The following is a 25,038-nucleotide window of genomic DNA, read 5'->3' as shown; positions in this document are numbered from 1 at the left end:
TGCTGTGTTTCTTGGATTTCTTTGTGGCTTAGCTAAAGCTTCCTTGCTGTTTCTGTGATTTAGAAAAGCCACTTCTAACTTTTGCTAAGGCTCCTGCAGAATTTAAAGAAGGAAGATGCTGCTAAGAAGAAATTTAAGGAAGGGCTGGGGGCCGTTCAGTGACAAGTGCACTGAATGATTTTGTACGGTCAGACATATCAAGAACTACACAAAAAAGTGTGCACTATATTGTTTCAGACCCTGCATAGGACTGTCCACAGTCAATGAGTGTATAATCTGGGCAAGGGGTTTGGCTACGCATCATGCATAACACCGGTCTTGAAAGACCTACATTGGCTCCCGGTATGTTTCCGAGCACAATTCAAAGTGTTGGTGCTGACCTTTAAAGCCCTAAATGGCCTCAGTCCAGCATACCTGAGGGAGCATCTCCACCCTCATTGTTCAGCCCAGACACTGAGATCCAGCGCTGAGGGCCTTCTGGCGGTTCCCTCGCTGCGAGAAGCCAAGTTACAGGCAACCAGGCAGAGGGCCTTCTCGGTAGTGGCACCCACCCTGTGGAACGCCCTCCCACCAGATGTCAAGGAGAACCACAACTACCAGAGTTTTAGATGACATCTGAAGGCAGCCCTGTTTAGGGAAGCTTTTAATGTTTGATGCTGGAAGCCGCCCAGAGTGACTGGGAAAACCTAGCCAGATGGGCGGGGTATAAATAATAAATTGTTGTTGTTGTTGTTGTTGTGCAGAACCAGCCTGTGGCAAGCAAAGAGGCGGGACATCTGCTCCTTTGCTTGGCTTCTTTTACAATGGCAGGTCCAAATTTTGCATTATGGAAGTTCCTTCTCCAGCTTCATGCTGCCTTTTGATCAACTTATCTTCATTGTTTGCTGTGCTTTCAAGAGCACTATACCGTGATGTTTCCTACACCTGCATGTTATACCAGTTTATACCAAGAAACATGGAGAAGGCAGGATTAATACAGTCATTGCAAATAAAAAGTTAACAGGAGCAGCAGCAGCAACAACAACAACAACAACAACAATTTTTTTATTTATACCCCTTCCATTTGGCTGGTTTTCCCCAGCCCCTCTGGGTGGCTTACAACATAATCTAAAAACATAATAAAAGCATCAATCCTTAAAAACTTCCCTAAACAGGGCTTCCTTCAGATGTCTTCTGAAAGTCAGGTCGTTGTTTATTCCCTTGACATCTGACATAAGTTGTTTGCCCACCCACACCTATCTATCATAGTTAAAAGTAGGATATTTTTTGCTCAAGCTTTCATTCCTGATTGGCTGGAGGGAATTCTTCTTTGCCACAGGTGGCAAGGTCAGTGGCTGTTTGCAAGCCAGAATTATTCTGTCCACTGCGGTGGCAGGAGGAAGCCAATAACCAAAAAAGAAAAAAGGCTGATTGGTTTCTGTTAGTTCAGCTGACTATACCACTGATTTGTTTTGTCTTAAAGGTATTCATTCATATGGCCAACAGCTTAACACAAATAAAAATATTATTTCAGATGGAGGACTGCATTTTGCAGATTTATTCTTTCTTCCTTTCCAAGGTATTTTAATCTACTCATTTGGAGAAGGGTAATGTTGTAGGAATTGAAGTTCAACTTGCTTTATAATGCTTTCTTTTAAAAATAGAGTATTGCTTAAGTGATGTTGGGATTGACTTTAGGCAGTAAATCAGACCCCTTTTAGTAAGTTAAACTTTTTTTAAAAAAATTGAAAAAGTGGGGAGTTTTGCTTAAAAAAATGGGTGAAAGTTCTACAAATATTTAAAAGACTTACTGGAGTCCACATTAGTTTAAGAGGGTTAAGAAAGATAACTGGATTATCATCTTTAAGGCGTCTTGTTTGGTTTTGCATTTGAATTTTGAATCCCTGTGGGTATATATTGGTGTATTTGTTTTTAAATTTTAAATCAATTAACAATCTGCATCTAAGTTGGCACATGATTCTTTAGAGCACAGTTATGCTTCAGGCTGATGCAGTTCTGAGCTAACTAAATATTATCTTATTTATCTTTATAGTTCAAGGCATATTCCTTGCACAAGAGATTAATGTATTGCCCTGGGTGGCATGTTAGCACTTAAAACTGGGAACTGCGATCTGTTTGTGCCATGAATTTCACTAAGTCAATGTTTGAGTTACAACTGAATCCCTAGAGCATCTTTCTGTGGAAATTTATAGGTGGAATTTCAGTGCAGTATTGAAGTCATGGGTGTAACCATATCATTCCCCCTCCCCCCCCCCCGCTCAATTCCTTTGCTGAAGATGCACAGTTGTTCTGTGTATAGCTTGACATACAGCACAAAATCCTAGGCTTTCCCCAGATTCTGGGTATTTCTCCCAGATCCTGAAACAAGTACAGTCGTACCTTGGCTCCTGAACGCCGCAAACCCGGAGGTGAGTGTTTCGGTTTGCGAACGTTCTTTGGAACTCGAACGTCTGATGGGGCTTCTGTGGCTTCCGATTGGCTGCAGGAGCTTCCTGCAGCCAATCAGAAGCCGCACTTTGGTTTCCAAACGTTTTGGAAGTTGAACGGACTTCTGGAATGGATTCGGTTTAAATTCCAAGGTATGACTGTAGTAGCCAAGATGGGGGGGGGGGGCAGAGTTGTAAGACTGCCTACCTCTCACTGGTGTCGCTGTGGCTTATCTGCCTAGGGTAGGGCAGGGTGATGGTGGAGGTGGGGCACTGTGCAGTTGACAATGGACATGGCTACAAACATACATTCATCAGCATTTCAGAGAATCGTTCTAGATGGGCAAGAGGCCTGAAAGTTTTCCTTTCAGACCACCCAGTTTTAATGCACATGTGTGCTTTTTTCCCCCTATTGAAAAAATAATAATGTTTTAATAACCTTTATAACGAGGCTTTAAAGCTCTCTCCAACTCTAGAATTTCTCGGGATCAGTGCGCCGCATCGTTAAATTGTACTTTGTGTGCAGCCTTGCCAGTGTTAACGTGCAATTTTTTATTTCTCCTCCCCAAAATAAAGTTTTGGTGGGCATTTCTATGGAGGGCGTGCTGCTTTAACATGAAGCTGGCGGGATCTCAAAGGAAGGCCCTCTTAAATCATTTCCAAAAATAGTACAAGCTAAACATTTGACCCCATTTTGTCTGCATGGCCTAGCTACATTAAATATCTTTAGAACAAAAAACCATACCAGGAATCGCAGAAGGGCTTTCAACCAAAACCCAGATTATTTGTGTTTGGGGCAACAGAAGAAATAGCTTTAATAATATGTTTTCCTGTTCTCTGAAATCATGGACACTCTGGGGTGTTGCAGCTTGTGGTACTTTTTTTGTACCGAAGTCCAGTTCATGGGTGGCTGAAATATACTCAGAGTCGCAAAGTGATTTCATGCTCTTTATTCAGCTCATAGTGGTGAGGAGGAATGAATGAAAGTCTCCTCAAGTATCTGCTTTATATACATTATTTACACAATGGGCTGCACATGATTGGCTAATTCCGGAATTCTACTGTAAGCCAATCAGGTTGTGGATTCACTTCTATCTGGAGCATGATTGGGTAGTTCCTGCCAACCAATCATACTGCTGCATTGTTCTAGGACCAATCAGACTGCTGCATTCTGAATCCTATTGTTCTAGGACCAATCAGGCTGCTGCCTTTTGGATCCTATTGTTCTAGGGCCAATCAGACTGCTGCAGTTTGGATCCTATTCAACCCAGTACATAACACCGGCCAACATGTGGCAATTGATGCAGACAATGGAGGTTTGTGGTACTGGAACGCCTGTGGGTCTGCATAGGATACATTTCCTGGTCTGTATGCTTGGCTACTCCAACATCATTCTGCACTGTGCTACTGCCTCTTCCCTTGTTTTTTATTATTATTATTTATTAAATTTGTATACCCGCAGGTCTCAGGGCAGTTCGAAAACATAAAACCACACTGTCATACCCTCCAACATTTCTTCAACATTTCTCCTATTCAATAATAATAATAATAATAATAATAATAATAATTTTATAATTTATACCCCTCTCATCTGACTGAGTTGCCCAAGCCACTCTGGGCGGCTTCCAACGTTTATAAAAGTATGATAAAATGTTAAACATTAAAAACTTCCCTATACAGGGCTGCCTTCAGATATCTTTTAAAAGTTGTGTAGTTACTTATCTCCTGGGCTCGGAGCTGTGTGTGTGTCACATAACTCCATACCCTCCAACATTTTTCCAATGAAAACAGGGGTGTCCTAACTATACCCTCCAACATTTCTCTGATGAAAATAGGGACATCCTAAGGAAAAGCGGGACATTCCAGGATCAAATCGGAAACAGACGGCTTCTGTGAATCCGGGACCGGTCCCTGGAAAATAGGGACATTTTGAGGGTCTGTAATGTAAAAACACCCAAGTACATAATAAAAATCAAAACAATAACAATCCACCCCAACAATCCCTCCACAACACACTGGATTTTGACCAGCCAAAGGTCTGGTTAAAGAGGGCCTTTTTCAGTATGCCCTGAATCTTAAAAGAGAGGGAGCCCAACCACTTCTCTTCAGAAACCCTTAAAATCTCTTCTATGTGCATTTGGATACTACAAAAACGAGCTGTTGGAAAGCTCAGCGAGATTTCATATTCCTTAATAAATAATAATAATTTTTTATTTATACCCCGCCCACCTTGCTTGGTTTCCCCAGCCACTCAAAGAACAAAGAAGACAGTCTTGACTTCCACAGCATGTGAAATATTGTTCCGTGCCTCTAAAAGGGCTGCCTCCCCCCCCCCATCCCATAAAGCTGGCCACAAAAGCGTAGAAAACTAAGTAAGGCCGATAGATTTGGCAATGCGTATGACTTGACTCCTCAAAAACACATGAGCGATTACTTAGGTGTTTGAGCTCTATTTTTGGAATCGCTTTGTTCTGGTGCCAGCTAAAGACATGAGCCTATATTGGCTTGAGGCGTGTGCTGTTCCTTCCCCCCACCCCAGTATCTTTGTCTCAACAAATGCCTCAATACATCACATACCTTTCATTTCCCCTCTCTCTTGGTGTACTAGAAGAAGAAATCTCCTATTGTTGACCCATAAAGTTGTTTTGTGCCTGGACTGGGCATCTCATAATATTGCTGCTGCATATAGAGGAGACTTTTGCACAATAATTAATCAGCAACCACAGCTGCTTTCTATATTTTATTTTTTTGTTGGCACCATTTCTCTTAATTATCAAGATCCGTTACTGCCATCACAAAAAAGCAAACATGCTAAGTTCTTTTATATACAGTGGTACCTCGGGTTAAGTACTTAATTCGTTCCGGAGGTCCGTACTTAACCTGAAACTGTTCTTAACCTGAAGCACCACTTTAGCTAATGGGGCCTCGCGCTGCTGGAGCACGATTTCTGTTCTCAACCTGAAGCAAAGTTCTTAACCTGAGATACTATTTCTGGGTTAGTGGAGTCTGTAACCTGAAGCATATGTAACCTGAAGCGTATGTAACCCGAGGTACCACTGTACTGCAATATTTCCTTTAAAAGGTGGGGAGAGGCTTGCGTTAATCATTCTTTAGCAGCATGCAAAGCACAACTTGACATTTTATGAGATGCTTTGTTGCACAAATTGACGAATAATTCCTGTTTTATGGGGCTAATATCATTAAATGTGGTTGATTGTGCCAGTAGTCATTAAAAGCAGTACACATGCGAGAGAGACCAAATGGGGCTAAGTAGCAAGGACTGATTTAACTTAAAGCCAAGGAGGTTTTGTTTGTTGTGGCTACCATTGCACCAGTGTTGTTACAGGTTGGTTTGGCTTGTGCCATCCGGTGGTGAAAGATATTTAGCAGTGCCTCGTTTTGTCAGTGGCACCAGATAAAAATGGGTGAATTGGCACCCCCTGATCAAGCCCATCCCCTTCTTTTTTTGTATTTTTCACTGCAGCGGGGTGGGGGGCAGGGAGAAGGAATGTCGCCCTGAGCACAGTCGTAAAGATTTCTTGAGGATGTGTCTACAAGACTGAGCAAACATATTGTTCGCCAAAAAACCCACAGGCACACTCAGGGCCTTGGATTCCGCCACTAGCAGCCTGCAGGGCTAGGATACAATTTCTCTCTTTGTCTAGGGTGAAGAGTGTTTGGTAAACTTATCTTGGTGTTTTCACTGGGAAAAGCCCTGTGAGACAAGTGCTTTTCCCCTCCTTTTCTTTCCTGAATGAATACATTGTGTTGAACTCAACCACATACCCAGCCTTTTTCCTGCTGGAGACTTTCTCCCCAGATGCCTCTTTCTTCCTTCTGCTCCCAGGCACTTCTAAATATAAATGCATAATATTTTACACATGTAATCTAGGACAATTCCTTCTTGGTTTGGGGCAATTTACTGTGCACTATCCCTTATCAAAAGATATGAGCCACCATGTGGACACTCTTGAGTGGGTGCCATCCTTGAAGTGTGTTTCAAAATGGCGGTTAATACAGAATCCAGGAGCAGGGCCATATTAAAGTAGGGTTACATATTTAAAAAAAACACCTTGATTTGTTGAGCTTTTCTTTGGGGGGTGGCAGCGAAATTGTTGATCTTTTTTTGCAGTACAGTCGTACCTCTGGTTACGAACTTCATTCCGTTTTTAACCTGAAACTGTTCTTAACCTGAGGTACCACTTTAGCTAATGGGGCCTCCTGCTGCTGCCGCTGCACCACCACCGCATGATTTCTGTTCCCATCCTGAGGAAAAGTTCTTAACCCGAGGTACTACTTCTGGGTTAGCGGAGTCTGTAACCCGAAGTGTTTGTAACCCAAGGTGTTTGTAACCCAAGGTACCACTGTATTGCATCATTGCAATCATTGCAATGCATTGGCTGGTTTTGACCTGTGAAGCTCACTCGGCGATCTTCGACCCGTCTCCTTCTCCTAGCCTTGTCCTGGGCTTCTTCTTTTTAGATATTAACAGGAGGCCTTCTGCTTGAAAAGCAGTGTTTTAATTTCTTTGTTTATTGGTTGTTTTCCCACCCTGCTCTTCTTCTAACCAGAGAACAGGGTGGCTGACAGCATAAATAAAATAATACAAAGGAATACCACAAAGTCACAGAAAAACACTTTCATAGTGATTAGCAGTGGAAGCTATCTATAGTGCCACCCACTAAAAGCCAGTGTCATCTGTAATACATATAGTCTGGAAAAATGAAATGTCTTTCGCTTTCGCTTGAATGTTTCTATGGGGGACGATGACGACACAGGATGCCCCCAGGGGGAGAGTTCCATAAGTGTGGTGCTGCCACTGAAAATACCCAAGAATAAGACAAGGGATGGGTATGTGTACCCTTCTCGTGTGGCATATTGACTGCCTAGCATCCTCCTGCAGTCAGGGTATTAGGATTCACAGCGAGGAGCACTTCAGAAAGGGTGTGGGGTGTCAACTGCATTTGTTCTCCACTTGCTATACAGAACTGCCCTCCTGTATTATATATGCTTGCATGACATTATTGCACGTGTAGGCAAACTAAGGCCCAGTCGCCTTCTAAATCTGGCCTGCGGACAGTCTTGAAATCAGTGTGGAGTAGAATGTATCCTTTTATTTAAAATGCTTCTCTGGGTTATTTGTGGGGCCTGTCTGATGTTTTTACATGAGTAGAACGTGTGCTTTTATTTAAAATGCATCTCTGGGTTATTTGTGGGGCATAGGAATTTGTTCATTTCCCCCCAAAAAATATAGTTCAGCCCCCCCACAAGGTCTGAGGGACAGTGGAGTGGCCCCCTGCTGAAAAAGTTTGCTGACCCCTGCCTTATTGTAAGCACAGTTAAAAGGTCCTTGAATTTCCTGAAGAGATTCTCCTCAGAGAACAGATACCTGAGCTCAGACACAGATATAAATGTTTCTACGCTGCTCATAAATGGCCTTACTTCCCCTTTAACAGCACAATTGGGGTGGTTTTTTCCTGCTATCACCCTGTTAATCGGCATTCTATATGCAAGCTGGAGGGAAAGAATTGGCATCCATTGACTGGCAATAAGACCCAATTGATTCCTTCCCAGTGTGAGGGCTGGAATTGTGAGGTGGAGCCATTTTCTTCTAGCCAATTAAGCCTCCAAAACAATATATAGCTTGTGCTTTTCGTTTTTTTGGTCCTCGCCAAAGACCACCAGAGATGCAGTGGAAAGTAGGCTCCTTTTTAAAAAGTAAAAATAGAAGAAAATGAAGACTACTTAACATTCACTTGTAGCTAAAAAGGCAAGAGGTTGATGCAAACCAAAAAAGTGTAAGTAGCAAGGAAGTAAAAGCCTCTGTTTGTTGTCCCTCAGAGACACAATGTAAAAATAATCACTGCTTACCATTGTGTTGGTATGTTAGATGTGAAAGAAAAGGTTATCTAAACAGTCCTTCTAAATTCTTAGTGACTGTTCCCAATTTTTGTTTTCTCTAACAACAATAATAAATAAGGTATACAAGGCGTATTAAAGAAGCAGTTGAGCATCATGCTTTGCAGCTGCTCTACTAGGTGGTAATGAGAATAACACTCAGCATTTACAAAGAACTTTAAACTGTTCTAAACGCAGGATTTTGTTGCAAACCTCACAAGGGTCCTCTCTCAAACAGGTGCATATTTCCCCAATAATTCAGATGGTGAGCTGAGGCTGTAAGAAAAGGAGGGTGAGTTCATAGTGATGGGGCAAATTAAAAGCATGTTGGGGTGCTTTGTTAATTGGTGGAGTAGCATCTTATCGGCTGTGCTAGACCAGTACATGCTCTCTTACACGAGGCTCTTCCTTTGTAGCCACTTGTGGTTTCAGAATAAATCGTGGAACTGAAACCTATCTGTATGTCACCCGGAGAGTCAAAGCAAGTGGTTGTGAAGTTCATAGATAGGCAGAGCTCAAACACAAAATGGCAGCCTGTGGGCAGAGGAATAAAGGACAAAGTATGCAGAGAGGAGGCAGATATAGACAGGCAGGTAGGTCTGCAAAGAAAATGCCATAGCGCTTCCCCCAAGCACCAGTTGCAAGCCCTGAAGATTGTACAGTGGTACCTCAGGTTACAGACGCTTCAGCTTACGGACTCCGCTAACCCAGAAATAGTACCTCGGGTTAAGAACTTTGCTTCAGGATGAGAACAGAAATCGTGCGGTGGCAGCAGCGGGAGTCCCCATTAGCTAAAGTGGTATCTCAAGTTAAGAACAGTTTCAGGTTAAGAACGGACCTCCAGAACAAATTAAGTTCGTAACCTGAGGTACCACTGTACAGGACAGATTAACCTTTCCTTCCCCCACCAACTACAGACTACATTCACCCTTGGCCAGCACTCCAGAGTTCAAATTCCAGCAGTGTGTGTGACCATGGGCATAGCCGGGGGGGGGGAGGGGAGTAGCTCCCCCCCCCATCAAGTAAATAAATAAAAATATTTAACTAAAAGTAGAAACTGTAGAAAGATTTTGAAAGGTTCTTCTGAGCACTGCCTGTCTCCTGAGAGCCAGAATCTAAACTCAATAGTTTTATTTCCCGTATCTTCCATCTCCAATTCATTTTCTTTGCCTGCTCTACGTGAGCGTTCACAAGAAAAGGAAGGGAGGGGGGAGAAGAGAGCCTTTGCGTGCTAAGGCAGCTGTGTTTAACAGGTAGGGCAAGTATGGGGAAGTGCTCAAGGCTTAGCGCAGGACTCCTTCCCACCTGCGAGCTCCGATCAAACACCTTGACAGGCAACCAGAGTGGGAAGCCATGATGTAATCGTAGGAACCCAAAACAATCGGCCCTTTCATGGCAAGGCGATAACAATCAAAACAGTATGTTAAGGGCCCTGCCATGCAGGAATACACATGCATATTATACACTGCGGGGAATTGAAAGCCGGAGTGAAAAGGGGCTTGTTAAGAATATGTAGCCTACTTTCATAATCGGTCTGTAAAATAATAGTCCCTTCAAAACAAGGTTTTAGGCTTATAGAAGGCTTTCTGTGTCTTGACCTTGCAAATATGCAGAGATGCCAATTTCTTTACTTTTTTATATTAAAAAAAAAGTTAATGAGAGAGTTCCAAGGTGATGCCATGCCAGTTCACAGGCATACTGTGTATAAGGTCCGTTCCATAAGTTTCCATTTAGGGCAGGATAATTTAAACAGGACAGAGGGGAAAGAAGACTTCATAGGTTGGGAGCAAGGTCTATGAGCCTGCACCTTCCCAGTAATACCTGACCACTGGGACTGCACAGCCACTTTGCTCCTTCCTGGTCATTTTTGCTCCTGCAACACACTGAGTTAACCTGAGGTTTGGCTTGTTGCCAAAACCCAGGTTCCTGGTTAAGCTCTCTTTTCACTAACCACAAGCTATCACCAAGAACAAACATACTGTTGCAATGTAACTGACTATGTACCGTTGCATGTCAGCTGTTGAATTCTGGACGGGGAAATTCAGTTGTCAGATATGTATCATTAAGTGTTGAATGTAGATAGCCATTATTCAAAGAATATAATGGCATTCAGAAAATACTTGGAAACGACTCAGCGTCAAAATTTGCAAAGGAATGGTTGAAGGCAATCTTGAGGACCAAATTTATTTAAGCTCCCAGTCTGTGATGTCATAGTAGTTGCAGTTGTGATGTACCTTGTTCTTGCTCCTGGAATAACTACAAAATGGCCCCGTCTGTCTGAATGTTACTTGTTGATTCCTGGTTCTGTTTCTGTTCTGTTCTGTTTTCACAGTCTGCTTCTGTTTCTTGATATTTGTTCTGTTTGCCTCCATAATTCACAATTTAACAATCTTGCTTTTCAAGGCAATGTTCACTGCCCTGGAAGGGTGAGCAAGGCCTTTGCCCAGTTCTTCGCAGTCCCACCATACAGATTCTACTCTTAAATACTCCACTGCTGCTCACATCATAGCATTGGGCTGTATTGGGGGGGGGGTGCAACCGAAGCACTCCTGCTGAGCTCTGCCACCTGCCTTGGTGTGTACATTTCCTAACGACACCAAGAGTTTCTTCATAAGGCATCTTTTCTTTTCCAGAGCACAGTGAAGTTTTATTGGGGTTATAATCTTTCCCAGTAAACTTGGGAGAAACCACGAACAGATGGGTCTCATATAGAGGAGCAATCACATCAAATTTCTTCTCCAGAAATTGTAACAAGATAGATACTTTCTTTACTGTAATGCCCACCCATCACAGAAGATACTCTTTCCACCTTTGAACTGGAGGAGTCATTCTTAGGACTTGCAAGTTGCCTGTTTTGCCTATTACAACATTTCCTAAAAGCATTAGCTAATTAGATCTGACCACAGTCTGGCTACGTCTACCACAGTTCCTTGCACAAAGGCTGGGCAGAATCAAATCCCAACCCGCGGCAGGAACCCACAGTCACTTGGTTGGTGTTAAGAACCGTTATGTATCAGTGTTGGAATTGTGTAAAACACTGTCATCTCAAAGCAAATAAGCTTCCTGAAAGTTTTGATAGTCATCAGGGTTCCACTTCCACCCCTCTCCTTGAGGGAACTTAAAGGGAATGTTGATGTAATAATCTGCGATTCCACCTCATTAAGCTCTTCCCGCTACCCTGGATTCAAACAAAGCTGTTTGTTGTGTGTATTTGCTTACTGAAGGAGACTGAGTTTATGAATGAGACAAGACATTCTGTTCTTGTTTGTGACCCTTCATCTTTCCTAGGGCAGGTGAGAAGTTCTGTGGAAGGCCCATGCCATGGTTGTTTGAGTGTGACCTCAGGTTAGCTAGCATGGAAACTGAGAGCAGAGGTACAGTATTTGAGACTTGTAGACCCCAAAAGAGAATCTTCAAGTTTACTGAATGCTGGGGTGCAAGGGGTGGTATCCAGTTGGCGTTCTTTTCTGATTGAAGGCAGTTTTGGGTGATTTCCTCTCCCCTTGGAGCAAATGGGGGGGGGCACTTCCAGAGGGTCAAGGGGTTGCCTTCTCTTTCTCTGACAGATGTCTTCTGTCCATAGAAAGACATCAACCGGATGCCACTCAAGGAGAAAAGGTTTTTTGTATATATTGTTAAGCACAAACCTTTGTTGATAGCTCAGTCGGTAGAGCACGAGACTCTTAATCTCAGGGTCATGGGTTTGAGCCCCATATTGGGCAAAAGATTCCTGCATGGCAGGGGGTTGGACTAGATGATCCTCGTGGTCCCTTCCAACTCTATGATTCAGTGATTTATTATCTTTACAGAGGGATTCAGTTGTACCCAAATCTCTTTGTTGTAAATCTATAAGGTTTTAATCCCATTACTTTACGGGGACGCAGGTGGCACTGTGGGTTAAACCACAGAGCCTAGGACTTGCCGATCAGAAGGTCGGTGGTTCGAATCCCCGCGATGGGGTGAGCTCCTGTTGCTCGGTCCCTGCTCCTGCCAACCTAGCAGTTTGAAAGCACCTCAAAGTGCAAGTAGATAAATAGGTACCACTTCAGCGAGAAGGTAAATGGCGTTTCCATGCGCTGCTCTGGTTCGCCAGAAGCGGCTTAGTCATGCTGGCCACATGACCCGGAAGCTGTACACTGGCTCCCTCAGCCAATAAAGCGAGATGAGCGCCGCAACCCCAGAGTCGGTCACGACTGGACCTAATGGTCAGGGGAGCAGGTGTACAGCTTTACCTTTACCTTTACACTTACTTGGGAGTAAGTCCCACCAAACTCAGTAGGATTTACTTCTGGGCAGACATGCCCAGAATTGCGCTGTTAATTGCACTCACAAAATCTTAAGAATGATCAATGTAATTGTGCACTTTCACTTCCTGTGGCTTTGAAAGCATGCCACAGAAAATAAGAATAGGCTTAATAGTCCAGGTTCCACACATAGTGTTAAGTTTCCTAAGGGGTATCTGTGTTCTAGATTTTCTGCAATTGCTTTTCTTTTCCTCCTCCAATCTGCACCTGACCACCTACCCTTTCCCTACAAAGCAAAGAAACAACAACAAAACCACCTCACCTAATTGCCTTTAAGGCAGGCAAAGTAGAGCAAGGTCAGAATGGGTTTTAGCTCCTTGTGGGGGGAAGGCTCAGTGGCAATTTTGTGGTTTCTTTTTGCACAGACCCCTCCATTCACACTTTCCTCTCCCACCCATTAATTTGCTGTGGTAATAGCTGCTTTGTGCTAAGGAGAGGCAAAGGGGGGGGCTGCCGGAGGGGGGGGGAGGAAGCGTGTAGACAGCAGCTCTACTGTTTTCTAGAAGAGATGTTTTCCCCATACTCTTCCCCCCACCTCTCTCTCTCTCTCTCCTTCCATGTCTCCCTCCTTCCCTTTGTTGAAATAAGTTTGTCCTTGGTAAGCAAATTCGCAGCAGCTCCTTCTCCATTCTCAACCGTCTTGTTGTTGTTGTTAATATATAAGTTTAAACAACTCTGAGCGGTTTTTTCTTCTTCTTCTTCTTCTCCACCACCAAGACTGGTCTTATTTTGCTAAGAGGAAACAAGTGTTTAATGTATCAGAAAAAAAGATCTTTCTTGCAGCTGCTGAGGTTTCTCAGAAGCTGAGAATGAAGCCAGTCTTTGTGCGGCGATTTGAGCCTCCTTTTTAAGGGGCGAGGACCTGGGGGGACAGAATGAGGCCCTGCTTTCTCGGTTCTGTGTTTCAAGGGGAAAAGCACTCCGTGTTTAGGTGGGCGCTGAGCAACCTTTGCTGGAAAGGTGGGAAAATCTTGTCCCAGCCCTACTTGGATTTGTTTGGCTTCACAGCAGCGGCTCCAAAGCTTTGCTACAAGTGCCCTAGGTGCTGTAAAAGGTAAAGGTAAAGGGACCCCTGACCATTAAGTCCAGTCACAGACGACTCTGGGGTTGCGTCGTTCATCTCGCTTTACTGGCCGAGAGAGCCAGCGTTTGTCCGCAGACAGTTTGTCTGGGTCATGTGGCCAGCATGACTAAGCTGCTTCTGGCGAAACCAGAGCAGTGCATGGAAACGCTGCTTACCTTCCCGCCAAAGCGGTACCTATTTATCTACCTGCGCTGGTGTGCTTTCAAACTGCTAGGTCGGCAGGAGCTGGGACAGAGCAACAGGAGCTCACCCCGTTGCGGGGATTTGAACCACCGACCTTCTGATCGGCAACCCCTAGGCTCAGTGGTTTAGACCACAGCGCCACCCACATCCCGATTCAGCAAAGAGTTGGGGTGAAGTCCAACTTCTGAAACTGTCTGTTTAGCTACAGTTTTTAAAAGGCTACCGGGAGGAGGGCCATGATTTGGCTAAAACTGGGGGTAAGTCAAGGCATGGTGAGGCTTCTGAATTTCAAGAATGGTCACTCTTTTCTTCCATAATTCATGCAACACCAAGCAGAACATTTCCATTCGCCCAATACAGTGGTGCCTCGCAAGACGAAATTAATCCGTTCCGTGAGGCTCTTCGTATAGCGGTTTTTTCGTCTTGCGAAGCAAGCCCATTGACAGCTTAGCGGATTAGCGCTATTAGCAGTTTAGCGGCTTTTAGCGATCAGCTGTTAAGCGGCTTATCAGCGGATCAGCTGATAAGCGGCTTAGGGCTTAGGAAAAGGGGGGGGGGAAACCCCGCAGGAACTCGCAAGACATTTTCGTCTTGCAAAGCAAGCCCATAGGGAAATTCATTTTGCGAAGCGCCTCCAAAACGGAAAACCCTTTCGTCTAGCGGGTTTTCCGTCTTGCGAGGCGTTCGTCTTGCGGGGCACCACTGTACTGAGCTGCTGGTGCTCGGCTGAGAATGCAGAGCTCTTGCTTGCGTTGCTTTTCTTACTCACTTTAATCTGAGGGGCCATTTCCCTTCCAGTGTGCAAGGCTGCATTTCAGTGAAGTGAATGGCAAAAGACACATGTGTGCAGGCTGCATGTCTGTGGAGCTCCTACATACAAGGAAGCACCGGTGTGGTGATTTAGTGCTCACAGAATCATAGAGTTGGAAGAGACCCCCAAGGGTTATCTTGTCCAGCCCCTTGCAGTGCAAGGAATCTCAGCTAAAGCATCCATGACAGATGGCCATCCCATCTCTGCTTAAAAACCTCCAAGGGTGTCTGTTCCACTGTCAAACAGCTCTTACTGTCAGAAAGCTTTTCCTGGTGTTTAGTTGGAATCTCCTATCTTGTAACTTGAAGTTATATTACACAATGGGAGGATGAAGGGTTGTTTTTTAAAAAAATTAAAAAATCATGTACAGTGGTACCTCGGGTTACAGACGCTTCAGGTTACAGCACTTTAGGTTACAGACTCCGCTAACCCAGAAATTGTACCTCGGGTTAAGAACTTTGCTTCAGGATGAGAACAGAAATTGCATGGTGGCCGCACGGCAGCAGCAGGAGGCCCCATTAGCTAAAGTGGTGCTTCAGGTTAAGAACAGTTTCAGGTTAAGAACGGACCTCCGGAACGAATTACCGGTAAGTTCTTAACCCAAGATACCACTATAGCCCCATTATGCTGAACTTTGAAATCCCACAGCATCATTGATTCAAACTGCATTCATTTTGAGAGTTGCAGCTGCCAGGGTTGTGCTATACATTGGATGATTGGACTGGGATTGCAGGTGAAATTTTAGATTTTATACCTCAAGTGCGTAGGTGGCAGAGGAAAGAGGGTTACTACAGGGCATGGCTGGGACTTGTTGGCAGAGCTTTGGAGGCAACATAAAGGTTTGTGCTGCTTTTGTCTGGACTGTGCCCTCTGGTGTTGTTAATCCTTCATGTTTGTGAGCAGTAAATTCTGTCATCAAACAGAGAAATGCAATAAGGGAAGCTTTTGTTTCCTTTTCAATTCCATTTCAATTTCAATTCCGCATGAGGGAATGAATCCCTCATTTTCAAGTTTGTGCAAATGTAGATCCTGCAGATAGTCTAATATACACCAGGTGAGTCCTGAGTTTTGAAACCAACACCTCAGCAGCACCCATGCCAGGAATTTTATGTAACCTTCAGTCTCTCTGCCTCCCATGCCTTGTATGTTGAGATGGACTGAAACTCAAGTTTGCAAACCACATTTCATTCATCCTTCCATTCATAAGAACAATCAAGCTGATTCATTCAACTGTTTTTGTATCCTTTTAGTATTTAGCCACCCCATGACCATGTATGGGAAACTGAGAGCATTATCAGTCAACTGGGTGGAGCAGAAGTCCTTCCTTCAAATACAGACGTTTTCTTTCTATAGACTTCTGTACATACATACAACACATGCATAGTTTGGCTCAAAATGGTTTAGAAGTACTTAGAAAATGCTCAGAAAGAACTTTAGCTGCTTTGCCAGGTACCAGATAGCATTGTGCTGCAATACTACAATATTGTAAGAAAGTGCATGTATTGGTGGCACTCAGATGACTGGGCAGGCCACCTCAACTCCCCAGATTCCTGTCTTCTCTAGTTGTAACCATTCCTGTTCATATGCTGCTACCAGTGACCATTGGTGGACCAGTTTGGGCTGCCATTTTTCTTAGTACATAGTGTGCTCGCACACACGCATGGCAAGCATGGTAAGCAAACATGGCAGTCCAGGCAAATAATCCTAGTGAACACTAGAAGCAGCAAGAAAAGTACAGGATGGGAAAAGGCCAATGGATCTTACAGTAGTCTTTGCCAGATGTTTTGAACTACAGCTCTCATCTATCCTGGCATGATGAGCCAGGAATCAGGTGGGCACCAAGTTGTCAAAAGCTGCTTTACAGTGTATAAATTGCTTTGAAATTCTCTGTTCATTTATCCTCCCGATAACTCTGTTACCTACATTAAACTAAAATATTGTTGACTTGCCCAAGCCCACCCAGCGAGCTCGTGGTTTCACAGAAATTTCAATCTTGATTTCTCACTTTAAAACTCAATATTGTACCTCCCTAACCACATTTCCCTGTGTCTGCCTCTGCAGGTAAAATCTACCCGCTGTTTAAATGCAAGACAGGAACTCTGTGACCTTTGTTTCTATTTTAAGGACAATAAAATGTCGGTGTGGTTTGACACTCCCTTAGCAAGATTGTGTTCCCTCTCAACCAGCTATTGAGGGCTGAATAGATGGAGTGTTAGACATTCACATCTGTTTAACACCAAGGACCTGTATTTTTTTCTCTTAAGAATTGAGCACCTCATCAGTATTGACAAAACTAAACAGCATATTGGCAGTGCTAAGCAGCTGATTCGCTGACCCAACCAAGCAGCAGGGTTCCTTATCCGTTTGGAAATATTTGAGCCAGACAGTAAATTGGCCCTCATTTTATATGTCTGAGTAATCAGCATACTTGGCCTCTTAAAACCCTCACCAAGTAAACAAACGCTTTATCTTCTGTTGACAAAGACACTTTAATATGTTCCACTTTCAACCGACTTATAGCTGAGCTGTGAAACTTCCCATGCTTGTTGTGCAGTCCATGCTTTTGGGTGGCGCTGTGGGTTAAACCACAGAGCCTAGGACTTGCGGATCAGAAGGTTGGCGGTTCGAATCCCCACGACGGGGTGAGCTCCCATTGCTCAGTCCCTGCTCCTGCCAACCTAGAAGTTCAAAAGCACATCAAAGTGCAAGTCGATAAATAGGTACTGCTCCGGCGGGAAGGTAAATGGCGTTTCCATGTGCTGCTCTGGTTTGCCAGAAGCAGCTTAGTCATGTTGGCCTTATGACCTGGCAGCTGTACGCCGGCTCCCTCGGCCAATAAAGTGAGATGAGCGCCGCAACCCCAGAGTCGGTCATGACTGGACCTAATGGTCAGGGCTCCCTTTACCTTTGCACCCTGCTTTAGACCACAGATAATACTGAAACATCAGCGCTCTTTTGTTTTTTGGAATCAGTGCTGTCCAGAAATGCAAACCTCTCTTAGACTTTAAAAAATGGCTGTTTACAACCAGGTGGAATGCACACCCCCAAACACCTGCAACTTGAACAGTGACGTTGTGGAAATACTACCTTTGCCACTAGCACAAGATGCTGGTGGGAGTGGAGGGAGCTGGAGCTTGACTCCCAGGTTCCAAATTGCCATGGCTTGAACTGTATGTAGCATGTCCTCCACCTAGTGACATGAATGATGTGAGGCATCGCTGCATCACTTATTCAGCACTGGCCAAAACAGGGAAGTTACCGTATTTTTCGCTCTATAAGACACACTTTCCCCCTCCTAAAAAGTAAGGGAAAATGTGTGTGCATGTTATGGAGCGAATGCAGGTTGCGCCGCTATCCCAGAAGCCAGAACAGTGAGAGGGTTCACTGCGCAGCGCTCCCTCTCGCTGTTCTAGCTTCTGGCTTAGCTGCGCGCAACCTCTTCAGGGCAGCGAGGAGCCTTCATCCCACTGCCCTGAAGAGGCTGCACAGCTATCCCAGAAGCCAGAAGAGCGAGAGGGATCGGTGCGCACCAATCCCTCTTGCTCTTCTGGCTTCAGGGATAGCCACACATAGCCTCTTGAGCACAGTGGGAGCACTCCTGCCTCTTCACTCAAGAGGCTTTGCAGTGCTTTCTTGTTTCTTGTTCTCCTCTAAAAACTAGGTGCGTCTTATGGTCGGGTGCGTCTTGTAGAGCGAAAAATACGGTATGTGTCAAGCAAGGAATGCTCAGAGTGAGGAGTTGTCAAAAATGCATTTACAAGTTAGGAAAATGCATGTCTTATCAGCCCTGCGTCTCTCAGCTGCTCCTAGGTGTGCACCCAATGAGGCAGTTGCCACAAGAAATAGGCCATGCCCCCAACCTCACCTTATGTATCTCCCACAAGCAGGCGCAGACTCCACCTGTGTGTAACTTGCTTCTGCTCCTCCTCCTCCAATACTCACTTGGTCCTGGGAGGCAGTGGATCAGGAGAGGTGGGGGCAGGAGGAGGAGGCATGGAAGTTCTTGACTTTCCACCTGCCTGACCTATCTCTCCCTCTGCTTGCACCTGTTCTTCGCTCTCCAATCCTGCAGTTTCTCCTGCCTCTGCCTCTCATCTCCTGGCTGTTACAGGATTCCCCAGATCACTGTTTCCTTCTTCCAAGTCAGTCTCCAGCCCCGCTTCTCCCAGTGCCCACTCATCAGCATCCAGTCACCGCTCCTCAGGGTCCAGCCCGACCCTGACATCATGGGTCAGACAAGCAAGGAGGAAAGCCTCCCAAATGCAGCAATCATAATCATAATCATAATTTATTATTTGTTTATCTCTTTGACATCTGATGGGAGGGCATTCCACAGAGCGGGTGCCACTACTGAAAAGGCCCTCTGCCCGGTTCCCTGTAGCTTTGCTTCTCGCAGTAAGGGAACCGCCAGAAGGCCCTCGGCGCTGGACCTCAGTGTCCAAGCAGAACAATAGGGGTGGAAACGCTCCTTCAGGTATACTGGACCAAGGCCGTTTAGGGCTTTAAAGGTCAACACCAACACTTTGAATTGTGCTCAGAAGGTGGGAAGGTAAATGGCGTTTCCGTGTGCAGCCCTGGTTCGCCAGAAGCGACTTAGTCATGCTGGCCACATGACCCGGAAGCTGTACGCTGGCTCCCTTGGCCAGTAAAGTGAGGTGAGCACCGCAACCCCAGAGTTGTCTGCGACTGGACCTAACGGTCAGGGGTCCCTTTACCTTTACCTTTATTATGACTACTACAAACAAGCAAGCAAACAAACAAACAAACAAATAAACAGAAGCAGGCTGAAATAATAACGTGTAAAGCAATGCCCCTCCCCTGTTTTGTTTTGTTTTTAAAAAAAAACACCTTTCTGCCTCTGGTGTCTGTTTCAGCAATTTGGAGTTCCACATAGACAGCTATTTTAAACTTGCTATCTGCCTCCTTTTGACAAGTCTTTTCCCCCACCCACCTCTGTTCCTCCCTGCCTCCCAGGGGCATTGTTAAGTTGAGTAACTTATGTAGAACACTTTGAAGATGAGAATCCTGAGTTGGATGCCAAGCATTAGCATGATTGCCTTAGGCCCCAAGGGCTGAAAATACTGACATTAAAGAGACATGTTTAATAACAAGGAATATTTCGCCAACAAAAGGACTATTTCAGCCTAATGTCTTTTATTTGCTCCACCCATGCACAGCCATCATTTCTGTTATATAATACCTATGATCTATTTCATTTTATTCGCACAGGAATTTAGCCATTGGGATTGGAATCCAGAATTTTCCAGAAGGACTAGCTGTCAGCCTTCCCTTGCGTGGAGCTGGGTTTTCAACGTGGAGAGCATTCTGGTAAGGTTCAGAACCTGTTTCTCACATTTCCTTTGTATTTCCTGATGCAACTTTGGAACTGGAAATGTGTTCAAGTGGCCCTGATTCACACTTTCTCTCGCACACTGGGAGATGCTGCTGCTATTTATGTCAGTGGTTCTCAATCCTTTTTCTAACTCGGCCTACCTACTCTATGGTTGCTAAAGGTACTCCCATCTAATCCAACTATGAGAAATGCAAATCTCTTTGCTCCTTGCCATGTAGGTCTCATCTGAACTACACAGTTAAAGCAGTATTATACCACTTTAAACAACCATAGCTTCAACCAAAGAATCCCGGGAGCTGTAGTTTGTTAAGGGTGCTGAAGGTTGTTAGGTGACCCACTTAAAATTCCCCTCACACAGCTACACTTCCCAGAGTTCACTGGGAACAGGAATTGATTAGTTAACCATTATAAGAATTGGCCAAAGCAAGGCAAAGTGACCTTGAGAGGAGGATAGACAAAGGTTGGAATTGATTTCTGAATGGGAGACCAAACAGGGGCACCATTTGGGCTCTGCTTCTGGGAGAGGTGCTGTTTGAGTTCCACCTCTGGCAGTAAAAAGGTAAAGGTAAAGGATCCCTGGATGGTTAGGTCCAGACTGTGGAGTTGGGGCACTCATCTTGCTTTCAGGCCGAGGGAGCCGGCGTTTGTCCACAGACAGCTTTCCGGGTCATGTGGCCAGCATGACTAAATCGCTACTGGCGCAATGGAACACTGTGACGAAAACCAGAGCGCACGGAAACGCCATTTACTTTTCCACCACAGGAATACTTATTTACCTACTTGCACTGGTGTGCTTTCAAACTGCTAGGTTGGCAGAAGCTGGGACAGAGCAACGGGAGCTCACTCAGTAGCGGGGATTCGAACCGCCAGCCTTCTGATCGGCAAGCCCAAGAGGCTCAGTGGTTTAGACCACAGTAGAATGTCTTGGGGCAGCACTGAAAGGAAAACTGATAGCACTACAGTGAAAACATGTAGCAACTCCCCCCACAAAAAAACCCCCAAAGGATATTGCAAATTGACTTTTCTAACTTCTCTGTTTTGCCCCAAAACAAAACTTGACTATCAGACTAAAAAACAGAAGTAGATTTCTTATTTATTTTTATTTTTTGGAGGGAATTGATTGGCAAAAGATCTTGACTGCAAAAGGTCCCTGTGGAGGAGGGAGAGGCATGGGGAGGAGAATTCACATTTATAGCCAGATGTTTTCTTTTGTCTATAGCCATTTGCCACTTTTCAGATTAAAGGAGGGGAATTGTCTTCTGCAGTGTTTGCTCCTGAATGGTTTCAGAGGAGATGATGATGATGATGATGATGATGATGATGATGATGGTGGTGGTGGTGACTGGCAATAATTATTCCTGTTTTTGTCCTGGCCTCAAATGGGAAGTTGTCAAGGAGAAAGGGAAGAACTGATTTGTGATGACTTCGCAAACTGTGGCATCTTGAAAGGGAGAAACAACACTATGCACAGGACAGAATAGAACAGCATCCTGCCTTATCTAGTGACATGTTGTTTGGGCTGTTTTACAGGTATGGGCAATTAAGTGGTATGGTGGAACCACTAGCTGGCATCTTTGGGGCCTTTGCCATAGTGTTAGCAGAGCCTCTTCTGCCCTACGCCTTGGCCTTTGCTGCTGGGGCAATGGTATATGTGGTGATGGACGACATCATCCCAGAGGCACAGATCAGGTGAGCAACTCCTTATTCAGCCACATCCATTCTGTTTCTTTCATGCTGCTTTTAACACCAAATGTCTCTCAGGTAGAGAAGCCCCTGCAAACCAAATCAAAGGGAGATTAAAACCAAAGCATGACTGTGAGGTCCAGTGTAGCTTTGTTTCAACTTAACTGTTCTGTAGAGAAGAAAAGATTGGAAAACCCACTTCAGGCAGCAACAACAGCAACACCACCTAAATTAAGCTCCTCTCAGTCAGCTTTTGAGGAAAAGATTTTGGTTCCCAGGACATCAGACTTTCACAACCTCCTGAAACTACTCAGACCAACGTCGTAGAATCCAATCTTAAGAGTTGGTTGGAGTAGCAGACTCCTTGTCATGAATCCCTGCAAGTCAAAAGCACCTCATCTTCATCCCAATTCTCTAGAGGGGAATTGTTGGTGTGTTAGCTGCCACTGTTTTCAGTATCTTCTGCCTACACAAGCACTTCCCCTCATTGGTCAGTATCCCTCAAATCATGACCATCCCAACCAAACAGCATAAAACAGGGCATTAAACACACTGTTTGCTTCTCCAAAGGGGGAAGAAGAAACATTTTTGTGTCAGATAAGGAAACAAACAAAAAAAAAGAACAACAGCAAATAACATTTGGAATGCAGACCTTAACTTCTCTTCCCCTACCTCTCCTCTCTTCGCAGTGGCAATGGGAAGCTGGCTTCCTGGACATCGATCTTAGGATTTGTGGTCATGATGTCCCTGGATGTTGGACTTGGATAACAGGCGATGCCAACTTTCCCTATCTTTGACCTTCAGAATATGTCATTCTGGACAAAATGCACAGCAGAAGCTGGAATGGGAACAATGCATTTTTACGTAATAATAATACTGATCTGGGTTAATGTTGATTTGACTTAAATTATATGGACTTAAAATTTGCCATAATGTTACTGTGGGTGGTTTTGAAAAACACAGGAAAGTCATTTTTGTGGTCACCTCCTGCCACTCCATTACTTCTTTTCCAGTGGGGTTGTTGGTATGAGGTCAGGTCTAATCTGTGGTGATTGTCTTTGCTGTGTCTTCACAAATCTTGTTGTGTGGTATAAACTGAGTGGTGCAAAACAACATCAAAGAGCTGAAATGGCCTACAAGAGTGACCTAAAAGAGAAGTCCATACAGTGCTTTGTTTTTAGCTGTGGAAATATTCAGCTTCACTACTTGTCGAAATGGATAGATCATTTCTTTTAATCAATAATGGGACCTTAGGGGCTGTGTTTAGAGGTGGGGAACAAGAGCTTTCCTATCTGCATATGGTATTGGAGGTTTACCTGGAGATCAAGGGAAGATTGCAAAGTATTTGTGGCAAATCTTAAGTGAAGGCTGCACTTCTTCTGTCAAGTGTCTGGGCTTCTATAGTGCTGTTCCCGTAGGTGCACTCATTTCCTAATATCCCTTGTCTGGTAGGAAATAATCACCCTTCAGTTTTAGGGTTATGGAGGGTTACTACTTCTGGACTTACTACTGTAGGGTTTCTGGAGGTTGAGCCTCTGTGAATCGTTAATCTAAGCTCTTAACTCAGTTGACATGCCAATATGGCATTTTCTACCATCTCAAGCAAGCAGAGTTCAGCACTGAAGGCGGATCTGAGCCTCCGAGTGTCAACACTAGGAGGCCTATTGCTGTAGCACCTAATTCCACCCCTCACTCCCTACCTGCGTTTTCTAATATCTTTATTTGCTATGATAGCAAGAGGGCTTTCTTGGGGAATTGTTCCCACCCGCTTCCTTGTGATGAATGCAAGAGAATAGAGTGGGGCAGAGTAAACTGAAGGGGCGAGTTGGCAACTTGTGTTCATCCAGAAAATCAGTACCAATTCATTGGCAGATCAGCTATAAGGGTTGAGATCCCTGAGTAAAAAGACACGCCCATTGTGCTCTACGGCGGAAACAGAAGTAAGAGAGCTTGCATTGGTACATCATATACTTTTGACAGCTAAGGGCTTCTTGCTTTTTGTCTGTAGCATTTGTGCTTGCAGGTTAAACCTCAAGAATTGTATGTGTGTGTCACTGGAACCTGTCTTCCTATATGTCACCTCATGGCTCTTCAAAAGAGGCCTCTGGATAACCAGTGCCACACACACATCCCCACCATGGCTTTTCTTCCAGTTCACAAAGCAGGATTTACTTTGGTTGCTTTGTGATACCTATTTTCTCCAGGGGGGACAGAGCATAAGGAGTATGTGTGTGCCGGAGGCTTCCCAGGGGTCATGTGGTTACTATCAGCCAGTTGGTGCTCTTGGACTAAATTAATTGAAAACCCATGGGCTTGTTTCTTCAGTGTGTGTGGTTTTGTTTGTATGCACAAAGACCAGTACATAACGATGATTAGTAATTGATCTGACTTTTTAACTGTGGTGAGTCTGAATAAAAGAGGAGATTTTAAAAATTGTGTTTGAGTCATTGGATTAATTTCTTTCTCCTGCCATCTCTCTCCCATTTTTTTGAATGTTCGTTCTAACCTGCTTGTCACTAAGTACAACTATTCGGACTCAAACGTAGTTGAGTCTGCTTCGTCAGATCCTTGGTCCGTTCACACTGTTGCTTCTGGTAACCATTCAAAGCCCCTTGCTCTACTTCAATAATAATGAGCCAATGTCTGATTAGACAGTGTGTTGTTCGGTCCTCAAGTGATGGTGAATGCGAGCTAATCTGTATTCCTGGAAGTGACCTTGAGGAGCAAATGTCAAAAGAATTGCCCAGGACACAGCTGAACCTCTTCTTCCATATTACAAGTTAAATGCATTGGAGTACCTTGAACCACAAAGGATAATGGTTTAATTTCCATTATGGAAATGGGAATGTTTACTTATGTTACATTACTGTGCATTTTTAACATGGGGTTTTTCCTTTGGCAGTAGTTCTCATGTGATTGGCTGACTGTGAGTCACATGAGAGAGGCATTCCATTCTATTGTGACTGTTATTCAAGTAACTGTCGTTTTTAACGTTTTCTGCTTCTTTCTCTCTCTCTCTCTCTCTCTCTCTCTCTCTGTGTGTGTGTGTGTGTGTGTGTGTGTATGTGTGTGTGAGAGAGAGGGGCAGAGAGAGAGAGCCACTGAGAGGGGCTTATTTGTAGTGTGTGTCAATGTGATTTGTCTGACGTGAAACAGACAGAGGAAGATCCCTAAATGTTAATAGGAAGAAACTTGTGTAGGAGCTCTCTATAAGGAACAAAGCGAATAAGCATGAGATTGACTATTATTGGGGAAATCAACAAATGGCTGTAATGCATTTATTTCTTGGCAGAACT

The 25,038-nt window shown here is 44.4% G+C and overlaps 1 protein-coding gene across 4 annotated transcripts in view; it reads left to right on the top strand.

The window, feature by feature from the left end:
- Nucleotides 1-24,178, top strand: part of SLC39A11 (solute carrier family 39 member 11) — a 279,587-nt gene extending 255,409 nt beyond the window's left edge. For all 4 annotated transcript variants that reach the window (XM_079965631.1, XM_079965629.1, XM_079965628.1 and 1 more), the window contains 3 exons: nucleotides 19,936-20,034; nucleotides 21,590-21,748; nucleotides 22,432-24,178. In XM_079965631.1, the coding sequence (XP_079821757.1) occupies nucleotides 19,936-20,034; nucleotides 21,590-21,748; nucleotides 22,432-22,510 (337 nt within the window). In that variant the 3' untranslated portion in view covers nucleotides 22,511-24,178. The remainder of the gene's footprint in view (nucleotides 1-19,935; nucleotides 20,035-21,589; nucleotides 21,749-22,431) is intronic.
- The last annotated feature ends 860 nt before the right edge of the window (nucleotides 24,179-25,038 follow it).

This window comes from Podarcis cretensis (assembly GCF_951804945.1).
Source record: "Podarcis cretensis genome assembly, chromosome: 2".
Classification (NCBI taxonomy): Eukaryota; Metazoa; Chordata; class Lepidosauria; order Squamata; family Lacertidae; genus Podarcis; species Podarcis cretensis.
The sequence above is the reverse complement of the archived record's forward strand: the minus strand, read 5'-3'. Positions and strand labels throughout refer to the sequence as shown.